Source organism: Oncorhynchus tshawytscha, linkage group LG29 (assembly GCF_018296145.1).
Source record: "Oncorhynchus tshawytscha isolate Ot180627B linkage group LG29, Otsh_v2.0, whole genome shotgun sequence".
In the NCBI taxonomy this organism is placed as follows: domain Eukaryota; kingdom Metazoa; phylum Chordata; class Actinopteri; order Salmoniformes; family Salmonidae; genus Oncorhynchus; species Oncorhynchus tshawytscha.
In genome coordinates this window covers 36,211,007-36,231,346 of record NC_056457.1, presented here as the reverse complement: position 1 = coordinate 36,231,346, position 20,340 = coordinate 36,211,007, and the positions used below count along the sequence as shown (strand labels likewise).

At 47.6% G+C, this 20,340-nt stretch overlaps 1 protein-coding gene across 1 annotated transcript in view; it reads left to right on the top strand.

Annotated features, from left to right (window-relative positions):
• The window catches only part of LOC112237993 (junctophilin-1), a 106,852-nt gene that overhangs the window by 6,386 nt on the left and 80,126 nt on the right, over positions 1-20,340 (top strand). Inside the window, exon 3 of the mRNA XM_042308707.1 lies at positions 8,885-9,653. Coding sequence (XP_042164641.1) covers positions 8,885-9,653 — 769 coding nt within the window. The remainder of the gene's footprint in view (positions 1-8,884; positions 9,654-20,340) is intronic.

Below are 20,340 nucleotides of genomic sequence, written 5' to 3'. Positions count from 1 at the left end.
TACCACCCTGGTCTGGAGGGTCAGTTGAAGTCCTATCAGTATCTACCACCCTGGTCTGGAGGGTCAGTTGAAGTCCTATCAGTATCTACCACCCTGGTCTGGAGGGTCAGTTGAAGTCCTATCAGTATCTACCACCCTGGTCTGGAGGGTCAGTTGAAGTCCTATCAGTATTCACCACCCTGGTCTGGAGGGTCAGTTGAAGTCCTATCAGTATCTACCACCCTGGTCTGGAGGGTCAGTTGAAGTCCTATCAGTATCTACCACCCTGGTCTGGAGGGTCAGTTGAAGTCCTATCAGTATCTACCACCCTGGTCTGGAGGGTCAGTTGAAGTCCTATCAGTATCTACCACCCTGGTCTGGAGGGTCAGTTGAAGTCCTATCAGTATCTACCACCCTGGTCTGGAGGGTCAGTTGAAGTCCTATCAGTATCCACCACCCTGGTCTGGAGGGTCAGTTGAAGTCCTATCAGTATCCACCACCCTGGTCTGGAGGGTCAGTTGAAGTCCTATCAGTATCTACCACCCTGGTCTGGAGGGTCAGTTGAAGTCCTATCAGTATCTATCACCCTGGTCTGGAGGGTCAGTTGAAGTCCTATCAGTATCCACCACCCTGGTCTGGAGGGTCAGTTGAAGTCCTATCAGTATCCACCACCCTGGTCTGGATGGTCAGTTGAAGTCCTATCAGTATCTACCACCCTGGTCTGGAGGGTCAGTTGAAGTCCTATCAGTATCTATCACCCTGGTCTGGAGGATCAGTTGAAGTCCTATCAGTATCTATCACCCTGGTCTGGAGGGTCAGTTGAAGTCCTATCAGTATCTATCACCCTGGTCTGGAGGGTCAGTTGAAGTCCTATCAGTATCTATCACCCTGGTCTGGAGGGTCAGTTGAAGTCCTATCAGTATCTATCACCCTGGTCTGGAGGGTCAGTTGTAGTCCTATCAGTATCTATCACCCTGGTCTGGAGGGTCAGTTGAAGTCCTATCAGTATCTACCACCCTGGTCTGGAGGGTCAGTTGAAGTCCTATCAGTATCCACCACCCTGGTCTGGAGGGTCAGTTGAAGTCCTATCAGTATCTACCACCCTGGTCTGGAGGGTCAGTTGAAGTCCTATCAGTATCTACCACCCTGGTCTGGAGGGTCAGTTGAAGTCCTATCAGTATCTACCACCCTGGTCTGGAGGGTCAGTTGAAGTCCTATCAGTATCTATCACCCTGGTCTGGGGGGTCAGTTGAAGTCCTATCAGTATCTATCACCCTGGTCTGGAGGGTCAGTTGAAGTCCTATCAGTATCTATCACCCTGGTCTGGAGGGTCAGTTGAAGTCCTATCAGTATCTACCACCCTGGTCTGGAGGGTCAGTTGAAGTCCTATCAGTATCTACCACCCTGGTCTGGAGGGTCAGTTGAAGTCCTATCAGTATCTACCACCCTGGTCTGATGGGTCAGTTGAAGTCCTATCAGTATCTATCACCCTGGTCTGGAGGGTCAGTCGAAGTCCTATCAGTATCTATCACCCTGGTCTGGAGGGTCAGTTGAAGTCCTATCAGTATCTACCACCCTGGTCTGGAGGGTCAGTTGAAGTCCTATCAGTATCCACCACCCTGGTCTAGAGGGTCAGTTGAAGTCCTATCAGTATCTACCACCCTGGTCTGGAGGGTCAGTTGAAGTCCTATCAGTATCTACCACCCTGGTCTGGAGGGTCAGTTGAAGATCTATCAGTAGCCACCACCCTGGTCTGGAGGGTCAGTTGAAGCCCTATCAGTATCTATCACCCTGGTCTGGAGGGTCAGTTGAAGTCCTATCAGTATCCACCACCCTGGTCTGGAGGGTCAGTTGAAGTCCTATCAGTATCTATCACCCTGGTCTGGAGGGTCAGTTGAAGTCCTATCAGTATCCACCACCCTGGTCTGGAGGGTCAGTTGAAGTCCTATCAGTAGCCACCACCCTGGTCTGGAGGGTCAGTTGAAGTCCTATCAGTGTCTACCACCCTGGTCTGGAGGGTCAGTTGAAGTCCTATCAGTATCTATCACCCTGGTCTGGAGGGTCAGTTGTAGTCCTATCAGTATCTATCACCCTGGTCTGGAGGGTCAGTTGAAGTCCTATCAGTATCTACCACCCTGGTCTGGAGGGTCAGTTGAAGTCCTATCAGTATCCACCACCCTGGTCTGGAGGGTCAGTTGAAGTCCTATCAGTATCTATCACCCTGGTCTGGGGGTCAGTTGAAGTCCTATCAGTATCTATCACCCTGGTCTGGAGGGTCAGTTGAAGTCCTATCAGTATCTATCACCCTGGTCTGGAGGGTCAGTTGAAGTCCTATCAGTATCTACCACCCTGGTCTGGAGGGTCAGTTGAAGTCCTATCAGTATCTACCACCCTGGTCTGATGGGTCAGTTGAAGTCCTATCAGTATCTATCACCCTGGTCTGGAGGGTCAGTCGAAGTCCTATCAGTATCTATCACCCTGGTCTGGAGGGTCAGTTGAAGTCCTATCAGTATCTACCACCCTGGTCTGGAGGGTCAGTTGAAGTCCTATCAGTATCCACCACCCTGGTCTAGAGGGTCAGTTGAAGTCCTATCAGTATCTACCACCCTGGTCTGGAGGGTCAGTTGAAGTCCTATCAGTATCTACCACCCTGGTCTGGAGGGTCAGTTGAAGTCCTATCAGTAGCCACCACCCTGGTCTGGAGGGTCAGTTGAAGTCCTATCAGTATCTATCACCCTGGTCTGGAGGGTCAGTTGAAGTCCTATCAGTATCCACCACCCTGGTCTGGAGGGTCAGTTGAAGTCCTATCAGTATCTATCACCCTGGTCTGGAGGGTCAGTTGAAGTCCTATCAGTATCCACCACCCTGGTCTGGAGGGTTAATTGAAGCCCTATCAGTAGCCACCACCCTGGTCTGGAGGGTCAGTTGAAGTCCTATCAGTGTCTACCACCCTGGCCTGGAGGGTCAGTTGAAGTCCTATCAGTAGCCACCACCCTGGTCTGGAGGGTCAGTTGAAGCCCTATCAGTATATATCACCCTGGTCTGGAGGGTCAGTTGAAGTCCTATCATTATCCACCACCCTGGTCTGGAGGGTCAGTTGAAGTCCTATCAGTATCTATCACCCTGGTCTGGAGGGTCAGTTGAAGTCCTATCAGTATCCACCACCCTGGTCTGGAGGGTCAGTTGAAGTTCTATCAGTAGCCACCACCCTGGTCTGGAAGGTCAGTTGAAGTCCTATCAGTATCTATCACCCTGGTCTGGAGGGTCAGTTGAAGTCCTATCAGTATCTATCACCCTGGTCTGGAGGGTCAGTTGAAGTCCTATCAGTATCTATCACCCTGGTCTGGAGGGTCAGTTGAAGTCCTATCAGTATCCACCACCCTGGTCTGGAGGGTCAGTTGAAGTTCTATCAGTAGCCACCACCCTGGTCTAGAGGGTCAGTTGAAGTCCTATCAGTATCTACCACCCTGGTCTGGAGGGTCAGTTGAAGTCCTATCAGTATCTACCACCCTGGTCTGGAGGGTCAGTTGAAGTCCTATCAGTAGCCACCACCCTGGTCTGGAGGGTCAGTTGAAGTCCTATCAGTATCTATCACCCTGGTCTGGAGGGTCAGTTGAAGTCCTATCAGTATCCACCACCCTGGTCTGGAGGGTCAGTTGAAGTCCTATCAGTATCTATCACCCTGGTCTGGAGGGTCAGTTGAAGTCCTATCAGTATCCACCACCCTGGTCTGGAGGGTTAATTGAAGCCCTATCAGTAGCCACCACCCTGGTCTGGAGGGTCAGTTGAAGTCCTATCAGTGTCTACCACCCTGGCCTGGAGGGTCAGTTGAAGTCCTATCAGTAGCCACCACCCTGGTCTGGAGGGTCAGTTGAAGCCCTATCAGTATATATCACCCTGGTCTGGAGGGTCAGTTGAAGTCCTATCATTATCCACCACCCTGGTCTGGAGGGTCAGTTGAAGTCCTATCAGTATCTATCACCCTGGTCTGGAGGGTCAGTTGAAGTCCTATCAGTAGTATCCACCACCCTGGTCTGGAGGGTCAGTTGAAGTCCTATCAGTATCTATCACCCTGGTCTGGAGGGTCAGTTGAAGTCCTATCAGTATCCACCACCCTGGTCTGGAGGGTCAGTTGAAGTTCTATCAGTAGCCACCACCCTGGTCTGGAGGGTCAGTTGAAGTCCTATCAGTATCTATCACCCTGGTCTGGAGGGTCAGTTGAAGTCCTATCAGTATCCACCACCCTGGTCTGGAGGGTCAGTTGAAGTTCTATCAGTAGCCACCACCCTGGTCTGGAGGGTCAGTTGAAGTCCTATCAGTATCTATCACCCCTGTCTGGAGGGTCAGTTGAAGTCCTATCAGTATCTATCACCCTGGTCTGGAGGGTCAGTTGAAGTCCTATCAGTATCTACCACCCTGGTCTGGAGGGTCAGTTGAAGTCCTAGCCGTATCTACCACCCTGGTCTGTTCCATGCTGCTCAGTTTACAGTATGATGAATATCTATGTGATACACTGAGTGTACAACACCTGATCTTTCCATGACATAGACTGACCAGGTCAATCCAGGTATGATCCGTTACTGATGTCACCTGTTAAATCCACTTCAATCAGTGTAGATGAAGGTGGAGGAGACAGGTTAAAGAAGGATTTTTAAGGCTTGAGACATTTGAGACATGGATTGTGTATGTGAGCCATTCAGAGGGTGAATGGGCAAGACAGAAGTTTTAAGTGCCTTTGAATGCGGTATGGTAGTAGGTAGATGCCAGGCACTGGTTGGTGTCAAGAACTGCAACTCTGCTGGGTTTTTATTGCTCAACAGTTCCCCGATTGTGTCAGGAATGGTCCACCACCCAAAGGTCATCCAGCCAAGTTGACACAACTGTGGGAAGCATTGGAGTCAACATGGGCCAGCATCCCTGTGGAACGCTTTCAACACCTAGTAGAAGCCGTGCCCCGACAAAATTGAGGCTGTTCTGAGGGCAAAAGGGTGTGCAACTCAATATTGGTGTCCTTAATGTTTTGTACACTCAGTGCACAATCAATCAAATGTATTTATAAATCCCTTTTAACATTAGCAGATTTAAACAAAATATACGTGTTTTACAAGCTACTGATGTTGTAGGTTTATATTTCTATCCACCCATTATAACCTAAATACTAAATGGCCTGAGTCCAAATTGCATCCTATTCTCTTCATAGTGCACTACTTTTGACTAGAGCCCTAAAACGTAGTGTACACTTCTTTTTTTAAACTTTATTTAACTAGGCAAGTCAGATAAGAACAAATTCCTATTTACAATGACGGCCTATTGGGGAACAGTTGGTTAACTGCTCTACACTCTAACCACTGGGCTACCTGCCACCTCTACACTCTAACCACTAGACTACCTGCCACCTCTACACTCTAACCACTAGACTACCTGCCTCCTCTACACTCTAACCACTAGGCTACCTGCCTCCTCTACACTCTAACCACTAGGCTACCTGCCACCTCTACACTCTAACCACTAGGCTACCTGCCACCTCTACACTCTAACCACTAGGCTACCTGCCTCCTCTACACTCTAACCACTAGACTACCTGCCTCCTCTACACTCTAACCACTAGTCTACCTGCCACCTCTACACTCTAACCACTAGGCTACCTGCCTCCTCTACACTCTAACCACTAGGTTACCTGCCTCCTCTACACTCTAACCACTAGGCTACCTGCCTCCTCTACACTCTAACCACTAGGCTACCTGCCTCCTCTACACTCTAACCACTAGGCTACCTGCCTCCTCTACACTCTAACCACTAGGCTACCTGCCTCCTCTACACTCTAACCACTAGACTACCTGCCTCCTCTACACTCTAACCACTAGTCTACCTGCCTCCTCTACACTCTAACCACTAGGCTACCTGCCTCCTCTACACTCTAACCACTAGGCTACCTGCCTCCTCTACACTCTAACCACTAGGCTACCTGCCTCCTCTACACTCTAACCACTAGTCTACCTGCCTCCTCTACACTCTAACCACTAGGCTACCCTACCTCCTCTACACTCTAACCACTAGGCTACCTGCCTCCTCTACACTCTAACCACTAGTCTACCTGCCTCCTCTACACTCTAACCACTAGTCTACCTGCCTCCTCTACACTCTAACCACTAGACTACCTGCCTCCTCTACACTCTAACCACTAGACTACCTGCCTCCTCTACACTCTAACCACTAGACCACCTGCCTCCTCTACACTCTAACCACTAGACTACCAGCCTCCTCTACACTCTAACCACTAGACTACCTGCCTCCTCTACACTCTAACCACTAGACTACCTGCCTCCTCTACACTCTAACCACTAGTCTACCTGCCTCCTCTACACTCTAACCACTAGACTACCAGCCTCCTCTACACTCTAACCACTAGACTACCTGCCTCCTCTACACTCTAACCACTAGTCTACCTGCCTCCTCTACACTCCAACCACTAGGCTACCTGTCGTTAAACAAACCATTTGTTGGAACTGTTCATTAGATCAGAGCCCTGCTAAGTCTGATAGACTGAGGTAATGTATTGACTGCTGCCCCAAATGGAACCCTATTCCCTATTTAGTGCACTACTTTTGAGCAGTGCTCATAGAGCTCTGTTAAAAATAGGGAACTATGTAGGGGATAGTGTGCTTTTTGGGATACATTATGTTTCTGCAGATTCCCATTGTTCTGTTTGAATTATATTGATGTATGGTTTTCCTTCCCATCTAATCAATGTCTCAGTATGTAATGATATCTATGATACCAGGTGGGTTTCCTTCCCATCTAATCAATGTCTCAGTATGTAATGATATCTATGATACCAGGTGGGTTTCTTTCCCATCTAATCAATGTCTCAGTATGTAATGATATCTGTGATACCAGGTGGGTTTCCTTCCCATCTAATCAATGTCTCAGTATGTAATGATATCTGTGATACCAGGTGGGTTTCCTTCCCATCTAATCAATGTCTCAGTATGTAATGATATCTATGATACCAGGTGGGTTTCCTTCCTATCTAATCAATGTCTCAGTATGTAATGATATCTATGATACCAGGTGGGTTTCCTTCCCATCTAATCAATGTCTCAGTATGTAATGATATCTATGATACCAGGTGGGTTTCCTTCCTATCTAATCAATGTCTCAGTATGTAATGATATCTATGATACCAGGTGGGTTTCCTTCCTATCTAATCAATGTCTCAGTATGTAATGATATCTATGATACCAGGTGGGTTTCCTTCCTATCTAATCAATGTCTCAGTATGTAATGATATCTGTGATACCAGGTGGGTTTCCTTCCTATCTAATCAATGTCTCAGTATGTAATGATATCTATGATACCAGGTGGGTTTCCTTCCCATCTAATCAATGTCTCAGTATGTAATGATATCTATGATACCAGGTGGGTTTCCTTCCTATCTAATCAATGTCTCAGTATGTAATGATATCTATGATACCAGGTGGGTTTCCTTCCTATCTAATCAATGTCTCAGTATGTAATGATATCTATGATACCAGGTGGGTTTCCTTCCTATCTAATCAATGTCTCAGTATGTAATGATATCTGTGATACCAGGTGGGTTTCCTTCCCATCTAATCAATGTCTCAGTATGTAATGATATCTGTGATACCAGGTGGGTTTCCTTCCCATCTAATCAATGTCTCAGTATGTAATGATATCTATGATACCAGGTGGGTTTCCTTCCTATCTAATCAATGTCTCAGTATGTAATGATATCTGTGATACCAGGTGGGTTTCCTTCCCATCTAATCAATGTCTCAGTATGTAATGATATCTGTGATACCAGGTGGGTTTCCTTCCCATCTAATCAATGTCTCAGTATGTAATGATATCTATGATACCAGGTGGGTTTCCTTCCCATCTAATCAATGTCTCAGTATGTAATGATATCTATGATACCAGGTGGGTTTCTTTCCCATCTAATCAATGTCTCAGTATGTAATGATATCTGTGATACCAGGTGGGTTTCCTTCCCATCTAATCAATGTCTCAGTATGTAATGATATCTGTGATACCAGGTGGGTTTCCTTCCCATCTAATCAATGTCTCAGTATGTAATGATATCTATGATACCAGGTGGGTTTCCTTCCCATCTAATCAATGTCTCAGTATGTAATGATATCTATGATACCAGGTGGGTTTCCTTCCTATCTAATCAATGTCTCAGTATGTAATGATATCTGTGATACCAGGTGGGTTTCCTTCCCATCTAATCAATGTCTCAGTATGTAATGATATCTGTGATACCAGGTGGGTTTCTTTCCCATCTAATCAATGTCTCAGTATGTAATGATATCTATGATACCAGGTGGGTTTCCTTCCCATCTAATCAATGTCTCAGTATGTAATGATATCTGTGATACCAGGTGGGTTTCCTTCCCATCTAATCAATGTCTCAGTATGTAATGATATCTATGATACCAGGTGGGTTTCCTTCCCATCTAATCAATGTCTCAGTATGTAATGATATCTATGATACCAGGTGGGTTTCTTTCCCATCTAATCAATGTCTAATGAGCTTGATGTTGTTGTAGGATGTTAGTATCCTTAATTGAGAGCATTGGGTTAGTTTCTCTCTGTGCCTTTTATTGTGGCTTTTAGACAATACTGTTAAGATCAGTCAATCAATCAATCAATCAATCAATCAACCGATCAATCGATCAATCAATCGATCAATCAATCAATCAATCAATCAACCGATCAATCGATTAATCAGTCAATCAACCCACCAACCAACCAATCAATCAACCCACCCACCCACCAACCAATCAATCAATCAATCAATCAACCCACCAAGCAACCAATCAACCAATCAATCAGTCAATCAATCTATTCACCCCCATCTCTACTGTCCTCTCTCCTCCAGGTACATACCAGGGCCAGTGGATGGGCGGGATGCGGCACGGTTATGGCGTGCGCCAGAGTGTTCCCTACGGCATGGCAACAGTGATCCGCTCTCCGCTCCGTACATCTCTAGCGTCCCTACGCTCCGAGCAGAGCAATGGCACCGTGCTCCAGGACCTGTCAGGTGACACGCCCACCGGCGGCCGGGGCGGGTTCGTCCTCAACTTCCACTCGGACAGCGAAGTGGTCACCGGGAAGAAGAAGGGTCTGTTCCGCCGCGGCTCGCTGTTCGGGAGCCTCCGTCGGCTACACAAGTCAGAATCGAAGTCGTCCATCTCCAGCAAGAGGAGTTCGGCACGCAGTGACGCCGCTATGAGCCGCATCAGCTCCTCCGACGCAGACGCCAACTCCACCGTCTCCCTGGGCGACGGAGAGCTGCCCGAGGAGGACTTGGTATTGGAGGATCACGTGGATGCCACCACCACCGAGACGTACATGGGGGAGTGGAAGAACGACAAGCGCAACGGGTTCGGTGTCAGCGAACGTTCCAACGGGATGAAGTACGAGGGGGAGTGGCTGAACAACAAGCGCCACGGTTACGGGTGCACCACCTTCCCCGAGGGGAACAAGGAAGAAGGGAAGTACAAGAATAACCTGCTGGTTCGTGGAATAAGGAAGCAGCTGATCCCGCTAAAGAACCCCAAAACCAAAGAGAAGGTGGACCGGGCCGTGGAGGGGGCGCGGAGGGCAGGGGCCACCTCCAGGACGAAAGTGGAAATAGCAGCTTCCAGGTAGGTTGGTGAGGTGTGTGTGTGTGTGTGTGTGTGTGTGTGTACGAGAGAGGCTGAGTGAGAGACAGAATATGTGTATGAGAGAATGTGTGTTACACTTGTAAATACACAAACTACTATGCAGCATTCAAAATCCTCAAGATCAAAGGCCCTTCCTACATTCCTGGTGTGCCTGGTATGGCTGTACAACCAGCTAGCGGAGTATTACTGGATAACTCCTGGCTATTTCTGTGGAGCATCACGCTACGGATCTCCAGTTGAATAGTTCAGTTGTGATGTGTAACAAGAGACTTATGACAGTGGGCCCTGATTCATCATCATCAACACCATCGAATACAACAGGTGTAGGTAGACCTTACAATGAAATAATTAAAGAGCAGCAGTAAAATAACAATAGTGAGGCTATATACAGGGGGTACTGATACAGAGTCAATGTGGAGGCTATATACAGGGGGTACTGGTACAGAGTCAATGTGGAGGCTATATACAGGGGGTACCGGTACAGAGTCAATGTGGAGGCTATATACAGGGGTACCGGTACAGAGTCAATGTGGAGGCTATATACAGGGGGTACCGGTACAGAGTCAATGTGGAGGCTATATACAGGGGGTACAGGTAGAGTCAATGTGGAGAGTCAATGTGGAGGCTATATACAGGGGGTACCGGTACAGAGTCAATGTGGAGGCTATATACAGGGGGTACCGGTACAGAGTCAATGTGGAGGCTATATACAGGGGTACCGGTACAGAGTCAATGTGGAGGCTATATACAGGGGGTACCGGTACAGAGTCAATGTGGAGACTATATACAGGGGGTACCAGTACAGAGTCAATGTGGAGGCTATATACAGGGTATTACGGTACAGAGTCAATGTGGAGGCTATATACAGGGGGTACCGGTACAGAGTCAATGTGGAGACTATATACAGGGGGTACCGGTACAGAGTCAATGTGGAGACTATATACAGGTGGTACCGGTACAGAGTCAATGTGGAGGCTATATACAGGGTATTACGGTACAGAGTCAATGTGGAGGCTATATACAGGGGGTACCGGTACAGAGTCAATGTGGAGACTATATACAGGGGATACCAGTACAGAGTCAATGTGGAGGCTATATACAGGGGGCACCGGTACAGAGTCAATGTGGAGGCTATATACAGGGGGTACCGTTACAGAGTCAATGTGGAGGCTATATACAGGGGGTACAAGTACAGAGTCAATGTGGAGGGGCACCAGTTAGCTGAGGTAATATGCACATGTAGGTAGAGTTATTAAAGTGCTAATGCATAGATAATAAACAGGGAGTAGCAGCAGCATAGAAGGGGGTGGAAATAGTCTGGGTAGCCATTTGATTAGCTGTTCAGGAGACTTATGGCTTGGGGGTAGAAGCTGTTTAGAAGCCTCTTGGACCTAGACTTGGTGCTCCGGAACCGCTTGCTGTGCGGTAGCAGAGAGAACAGTCTATGACTAGGGTGGCTGGAGTCTTTGACAATTTTCAGGGCCTTCCTCTGACACCGCCTGGTATAGAGGTCCTGGATAGCAGGAAGCGTTACCCAGTGATGTACTGGGCCGTTCGCACTACCCTCTGTAGTGCCTTGCGCTCGGAGGCCGAACAGTTGCCTTACCAGGCAGTTATGCAACCAGTCAGGATGCTCTCGATGGTGCAGCTGTAGAACCTTTTGAGGATCTGAGGACCAATGCCAAATCTTTTCAGTCTCCTGAGGGGGAATAGGCTTTGTCGTGCCCTCTTCACGACTGTCTTGGTGTGTTTGGACCATGTTAGTTTGTGGGTGATGTGGACACCAAGGAACTTGAAACTTTCTACCTGCTCCCCACTACAGCCCTGTCAATGAGAATGGGGGTGTGCTTGGTCCTCTTTTTCCTTTAGTCCACAATCATCTCCTTTGTCTTGATCACGTTGAGGTAGAGGTTGTTGTCCTGGCACCACAAGGCCAGGTCTCTGACCTCCTCCCTATAGGCTGTCTCGTTGTTGTCGGTGATCAGGCCTACCACTGTTGTGTCATCGGCAAACTTAATGACAGTGTTGGAGTCGTGCAGTCATGAGTGTTTTGTTGTTACCTACCCTTACCACCTGGGGGGCAGCCCGTCAGGAAGTCCAGGATCCAGTTGCAGAGGGAGGTGTCCAGACCCAGGGTCCTTAGCTTAGTGATGAGCTTTGAGGGTACTATGGTGTTGAACGCTGAGCTGTAGTCAATGAACAGCATTCTCACATAGGGGTTCCTTTTGTCCAGGTGGGAAAGGGCAGTGTGGAGTGCAATATAGATTGCATCATCAGTGGATCTGTTGGGGCGGTGTGTGAATTGGAGTAGGTCTAGGGCTTCTGGGACAATGGTGTTGATGTGAGCCATGACCAGCCTTTCAAAGCACTTCATGGCTACAAGCGTGAGTGCTACGGGTCGGTAGTTATTTAGGTGTGTTGCCTTGGTGTTCTTGGGCACAGGGACCATGATGGTCTGCTTTAAACATGTTGGTATTACAGACTCAGACAGGGAGAGGTTGAAAATGTCAGCGAAGACACTTGCCAGTTCTGTGTGAGATCACAGAGAGCAGTTTACTGCTGCTTGTCCTGGGCATGAGTGAGTGTTTGTGTGTGTGAGTGTGTGTGTGTGTGTGATCTCTGCTCTCTGTCCATATCTCAGATGCTCCCAGAGCCTATACAGTGTGTAATAAAGACATACCGGGACGATAGACACACACTGCCAAGCACTCAGCACTGTTCTGATCAGGACAGGCATCCAGAGGGGGTTGGGGGGGTCAGGTGAACTGCCCAAGTGGCACTCACTATTCTCTATGTAGCCCCCTATATGCTCTGGTATATGGTAGTGCACTATATATGGAACTCACTACTGTATTCTGATTCCTCTCTACTGTATTCAGATTACTCTCTACTGTATTCAGATTACTCTCTACTGTATTCAGATCACTCTCTACTGTATTCTGATTACTCTCTACTGTATTCGGATTACTTTCTACTGTATTCTGATTACTATGTACTGTATTCTGATTACTCTCTACTGTATTCAGATCACTCTCTAGTATTCTGATTACTCTATATTCAGATTACTGCTACTGTATTCAGATCATTATACTGTATTCTGATTACTATCTACTGTATTCTGATTACTCCTTGTATTCAGATTACTATATACTGTATTCAGATCACTTCTACTGTATTCTGATTACTCTCTACTGTATTCGGATTACTTTCTACTGTATTCTGATTACTATGTACTGTATTCAGATCACTCTGATGTATTCTGATTACTCTCTACTGTATTCAGATTACTCTCTACTGTATTCAGATCACTCTCTACTGTATTCTGATTACTCTCTACTGTATTCGGATTACTTTCTACTGTATTCTGATTACTATGTACTGTATTCTGATTACTCTCTACTGTATTCTGGACACAGTTCATCCTATATAACTACTGCTGTCCATACTGTATTATATGTATATATATATGTATGTATATCCTGACAGCTCCTTCTGATATATATATCCTGACAGGTCCTTCTGATATATATATCCTGACAGGTCCTTCTGATATATATATCCTGACAGCTCCTTCTGATATATATATCCTGACAGCTCCTTCTGATAAATATATCCTGACAGCTCCTTCTGATATATATATCCTGACAGGTCCTTCTGATATATATATCTTCTGATATATATATCCTGACAGCTCCTTCTGAAAAATATCCTGACAGCTCCTTCTGATATATATATCCTGACAGGTCCTTCTGATATATATATCCTGACAGCTCCTTCTGATAAATATATCCTGACAGCTCCTTCTGATATATATATCCTGACAGCTCCTTCTGATATATATATCCTGACAGGTCCTTCTGATATATATATCCTGACAGCTCCTTCTGATATATATATCCTGACAGGTCCTTCTGATATATATATCCTGACAGCTCCTTCTGATATATATATCCTGACAGGTCCTTCTGATATATATATCCTGACAGGTCCTTCTGATATATATATCCTGACAGGTCCTTCTGATATATATATCCTGACAGCTCCTTCTGATATATATATCCTGACAGCTCCTTCTGATATATATATCCTGACAGGTCCTTCTGATATATATATCCTGACAGCTCCTTCTGATATATATATCCTGACAGGTCCTTCTGATATATATATCCTGACAGGTCCTTCTGATATATATATCCTGACAGCTCCTTCTGATATATATATCCTGACAGGTCCTTCTGATATATATATCCTGACAGCTCCTTCTGATATATATATCCTGACAGGTCCTTCTGATATATATATCCTGACAGGTCCTTCTGATATATATATCCTGACAGCTCCTTCTGATATATATATCCTGACAGCTCCTTCTGATATATATATCCTGACAGGTCCTTCTGATATATATATCCTGACAGCTCCTTCTGATATATATATCCTGACAGGTCCTTCTGATATATATATCCTGACAGGTCCTTCTGATATATATATCCTGACAGGTCCTTCTGATATATATATCCTGAAAGCTCCTTCTGATATATATATCCTGACAGCTCCTTCTGATATATATATATCCTGACAGCTCCTTCTGATATATATATCCTGACAGCTCCTTCTGATATATATATCCTGACAGCTCCTTCTGATATATATATCTTCGCTCTAGTGGGATCCCGAGTGGCACAGTCCCTGGTTCGAATCCAGGTTGTATCACATCCGGTCTCGATTGGGAGTTCCTTAGGGTGGCACACAATTGGCCAAGCGTCGTCCTGGTTACGGTTTTGGCCGGGGTAGGCCGTCATTATAAATAGGAATTTCGCCTTAACTGACTTGCCTAGTTAAAGAAAGGTCACATTTATTTTGGGGGGATTTTTTATTACAAAAAAACTCTCTAGAGAATTGCAAAACCCTGCTGACATTTGTAGGAAACACTCTGTTGACGACTACTGCTGAGAGTAAACAAGATACGAAGAAGGGGTGCGTGAGACAGAGTGAACAAGTGTGTGTGTTGGACACATTTTTGTGGATGAGTTTATTTAAGGAAAGAGAGAACTACAGGACGTATTGAAAATAAAATCCCTCTTTATGTCCGAGATCCTTATCTCACAATCGATTGGGCTTCCTGAATTTATTATTTTTCCTGTGACAGAAAGTGTATTATTTTCGTAGATTTACATTATTGCACAAAGTTTTATCCAGCTCTGTAGTGATTGGCTGTATAACCCTGACGTACGTCCGTGATTGGCTGTATAACCCTGACGTACGTCCGTGATTGGCTGTATAACCCTGACGTACGTCCGTGATTGGCTGTATAACCCTGACGTACGTCCGTGATTGGCTGTATAACCCTGACGTACGTCCGTGATTGGCTGTATAACCCTGACATAATAGTTTGAAGCACAAACTGTGAGGCCACTACAGACAGAAGTGTAGTGTCCTAACAAGACGCTTGGGGGAGGAGGGGGGTGATAGAACACATCATGTTCATGGCTGAGTCTCGTCTTTCCGTAGAGGGGTCATGATAGTTCTTAGGCCAAACCGTTCAGACGCTACAGATGATTTTGTGAGAAGACCGATTTTCAGGATGCCTCATGGTCTGACAAACTCAGCTCTCTAGCTCTGTCACCTTCCATAACAGATGCTGAGGAGGATGTGGTGCATTGAGATGCGTACGATGCCACAAAAAAAACATCTCTAGCTTATATTGACAGATTTCTATGGGAATGTTTTTTTATGGTAATTTGAATTTCTGCAGGGGCACAGGGGCACAGGGGCACAGGGGCACAGAGGCACAGGGGCACAGGGGAACAGGGGCACAGGGCACAGAGGCACAGGGGCACAGAGGCACAGGGGCACAGGGGCACAGGGGCACAGAGGCACAGGGGCACAGGGGCACAGAGGCACAGGGGCACAGGGGCACAGAGGCACAGGGGCACAGGGGCACAGAGGCACAGAGGCACAGGGGCACAGGGGGCACAGGGGCACAGAGGCACAGGGGCACAGGCAGGCACAGGGGCACAGAGGCACAGAGGCACAGGGGCACAGAGGCACAGGGGCACAGACAGGCACAGGGGCACAGAGGCACAGGGGGGGCACAGGGGCACAGGGGCACAGGGGCACAGGGGCACAGGGGCACAGGGGCACAGGGGCACAGGGGCACAGGGGCACAGGGGGCACAGGCACAGGGGCACAGAGGCACAGAGGCACAGGGGCACAGGGCACAGGGGCACAGGGGAGCACAGAGGCACAGGGGCACAGAGGCACAGGGGGGGCACAGAGGCACAGAGGCACAGGGGCACAGAGGCACAGGGGCACAGAGGCACAGGGGCACAGAGGCACAGGGGCACAGGGGCACAGAGGCACAGGGGCACAGGGGCAGGGCACAGAGGCACAGGGGGGGCACAGAGGCACAGGGGAGGCACAGAGGCACAGAGGCACAGAGGCACAGGGGCACAGGGGCACAGAGGCACAGAGGCACAGAGGCACAGGGGCACAGAGGCACAGGGGCACAGAGGCACAGAGGCACAGAGGCACAGGGGCACAGGGGCACAGAGGCACAGGGGCACAGAGGCACAGGGGCACAGGCATCGACCTCAAACTGTATTTATTGCTTCTAGACCTTCTTCCATACTGAATGAATGAGCTGTTATCTATCCTGAAGTCATGTGTGTTGGATATTACGCTCTTCCCTTTCGACTTACTGAACACACATCGCAAATCTTGACTTGTGTTTATAGCCAGGAGATTTTCTTCTGCCTGACATCACCAGGAAAAAGGGGCTCTGGGGCACCACAGGGGCACTCGACCTCAAACTGTTTTATTGCCAGGCCTTGCTTTCATAAATGAATGTGTTATAAACCTGAAGTCTTTGTGATGTTTCTTCAGTGTTATGAACACAGGCTTTATAAATCTTGACTTGTGTTTATAGCCAGGAGATTTTCTGTAAACATCATTATGGGTTTTCCAGTTCTGCTTATAAGCATGTTATAAACTAGCTTTGTGAGTTCTTCAGTGTATAACCAGGCTTTATAAACCCTGTGGCTGGTTAGTGGGTCTGTACACATCATTGTGTAGTAGCTAGCTGACAGAGAGGTGGTTTTATTGATCAATAGAGGTCATGTGATCTGGTTTCATTGACCTGCAATGACCCAACCAACAAGCACATATCTCCCCAATACACCTAGTGGATCCAGAGAGAGGAAGAGAGGTAGAGAGGGAAGAGAGGTAGAGAGGGAAGAGAGGTAGAGAGGGAAGAGAGGTAGAGAGGGAAGAGAGGTAGAGAGGGAAGAGAGGTAGAGAGGGAAGAGAGGTAGAGAGGGAAGAGAGGTAGAGAGGGAAGAGAGGTAGAGAGGGAAGAGAGGTAGAGAGGGAAGAGAGGTAGAGAGGGAAGAGAGGTAGAGAGGGAAGAGAGGTAGAGAGGGAAGAGAGGTAGAGAGGAAACCAACAGATGGTAGAGAGATAGTGAAAGGGGAGAGGAAAGGGGATCAGAGTTAATTCAGTCAAGGAAGAATACAGGAGGAAGTCTGGAATTGGAGAAAAGAGAGGTCACACAAAGACACACACACACACAGCACCAACAGATCCCCTCTGTGAGAAAGCAGGCCTAGACGAGCCGTCCCATCAGCCCCTGCGGAAGAGCGGATGACCTCATGGTGTTGATCAACCAATCGATTGAGAGCTAGAATGATGCTGGTGTAGAAGCCCCTGTGGTGCCAGCTTCCACTATCAGTATGTGTGTGTGTGTGTGTGTGTGTGTGTGTGTGTGTGTGTGTGTGTGTGTGTGTGTCAGAGATAACTGAGTAGTGCTGTCCTGGCTGGCATTCATCTCATTCAAGAGTAGAAGAGAGAGTTGCAGAGAGAGAGACAGCTTTACAGTGGGGAAAAAAGTATTTAGTCAGCCACCAATTGTGCAAGTTCTCCTACTTAAAAATATGAGAGAGGCCTGTAATTTTCATCATAGGTACACTTCAACTATGACAGACAAAATGAGAAAAAAAATCCAGAAAATCACATTGTAGGATTTTTAATGAATTTATTTGCAAATGATGGAAAATAAGTATTTGGTCACCTACAAACAAGCAAGATTTCTGGCTCTCACAGACCTTTAACTTCTTCTTTAAGAGGCTCCTCTGTCCTCCACTCGTTACCTGTATTAATGGCACCTGTTTTAACTTGTTATCAGTATAAAAGACACCTGTCCACAACCTCAAACAGTCACACTCCAAACTCCACTATGGCCAAGACCAAAGAGCTGTCAAAGGACACCGGAAACAAAATTGTGGACATGCACCAGGCTGGGAAGACTGAATCTGCAATAGGTAAGCAGCTTGGTTTGAAGAAATCAACTGTGGGAGCAATTATTAGGAAATGGAAGACATACAAGACCACTGATAATCTCCCTCGATCTGGGGCTCCACGCAAGATCTCACCCCATGGGGTCAAAATTATCACAAAAACGGTGAGCAAAAATCCCAGAACTACAGGTGGGGACCTAGTCAAAACCTCCTTCCATCAGCAAGGGCATTGAAGATGAAACGTGGCTGGTTCTTTCAGCATGACAATGATCCCAAACACACCGCCCGGGCAATGAAGGAGTGGCTTCATAAGAAGCATTTCAAGGTCCTGGAGTGGCCTAGCCAGTCTCCAGATCTCAACCCCGTAGAAAAGATCTCAACCCCGACCGAGAATATGACTTTCGCGAAGCGGATCCTGTGTTCTGCCTTTCACCCAGGACAACAGAATGGATCCCAGCCGGCGACCCAAAAAAACGACTTCGTAAAAGGGGGAAACGGAGCGGTCTTCTGGTCAGACTCCGGAGACGGGCACATCGTGCACCACTCCCTAGCATTCTTCTCGCCAATGTCCAGTCTCTTGATGAAATCCGAGCAAGGGTAGCATTCCAGAGGGACATCAGAGACTGTAACGTTCTTTGCTTCACGGAAACATGGCTCACTGGAGAGACGCTATCGGAATCGGTGCAGCCAACTGGTTTCTCCACGCGTCGCGCAGACAGAAACAAACATCTTTCTGGTAAGAAGATGGGCGGGGGCGTATGCTTCATGGTTAACGTGACGTGGTGTGATCATAAATTTTATCAGCATATCGATTGCGCAACCAGGGCTGGAAAAACCTTGGATCACTGCTATTCTAACTTCCGCGACGCATATAAGGCCCTGCCCCGCCCTCCTTTCGGAAAAGCTGACCACGACTCCATTTTGTTGATCCCTGCCTACAGACAGAAACTAAAACAAGAAGCTCCCACGCTGAGGTCTGATCAACGCTGGTCCGACCAATCTGATTCCACACTCCAAGACTGCTTCCATCACGTGGACTGGGATATGTTTCGTATTGCGTCAGACAACAACATTGATGAATACGCTGATTCGGTGTGCGAGTTCATTAGAACGTGCGTTGAAGATGTCGTTCCCATAGCAACGATTAAAACATTCCCAAACCAGAAACCGTGGATTGATGACAGCATTCGCCTGAAACTGAAAGCCCGAACCACTGCTTTTAATCAGGGCAAGGTGACTGGTAACATGACCGAATACAAACAGTGTAACTATTCCCTCCGCAAGGCAATCCAACAAGCTAAGCGTCAGTATAGAGACAAAGTAGAATCTCAATTCAAAGGCTCAGACACAAGAGGTATGTGGCAGGGTCTACAGTCAATCACGGATTACAAAAAGAAAACCAGCCCAGTCACGGACCAGGATGTCTTGCTCCCAGGCAGACTAAATAACTTTTTTGCCCGCTTTGAGGACAATACAGTGCCACTGACACGGCCCGCAACTAAAACATGCGGACTCTCCTTCACTGCAGCCGACGTGAGGAAAACATTTAAATGTGTCAACCCTTGCAAGGCTGCAGGCCCAGACGGCATCCCCAGCCGCGCCCTTAGAGCATGTGCAGACCAGCTGGCTGGTGTGTTTACGGACATATTCAATCAATCCCTATCCCAGTCTGTTGTTCCCACATGCTTCAAGAGGGCCACGATTGTTCCTGTTCCCAAGAAAGCTAAGGTAACTGAGCTAAACGACTACCGCCCCGTAGCACTCACTTCCGTCATCATGAAGTGCTTTGAGAGACTAGTCAAGGACCATATCACCTCCACCCTACCTGACACCCTAGACCCACTCCAATTTGCTTACCGGCCAAATAGGTCCACAGACGATGAAATCTCAACCACACTGCACACTGCCCTAACCCATCTGGACAAGAGGAATACCTATGTGAGAATGCTGTTCATCGACTACAGCTCGGCATTTAACACTATAGTGCCCTCCAAGCTCGTCATCAAGCTCGAGACCCTGGGTCTCGACCCCGCCCTGTGCAACTGGGTACTGGACTTCCTGACGGGCCGCCCCCAGGTGGTGAGGGTAGGCAACAACATTTCCACCCCGCTGATCCTCAACACTGGGGCCCCACAAGGGTGCGTTCTGAGCCCTCTCCTGTACTCCCTGTTCACCCACGACTGCATGGCCACATACGCCTCCAACTCAATCATCAAGTTTGCGGACGACACAACAGTGGTAGGCTTGATTACCAACAACGACGAGACGGCCTACAGGGAGGAGGTGAGGGCCCTCGGAGTGTGGTGTCAGGAAAATAACCTCACACTCAACGTCAACAAAACTAAGGAGATGATTGTGGACTTCAGGAAACA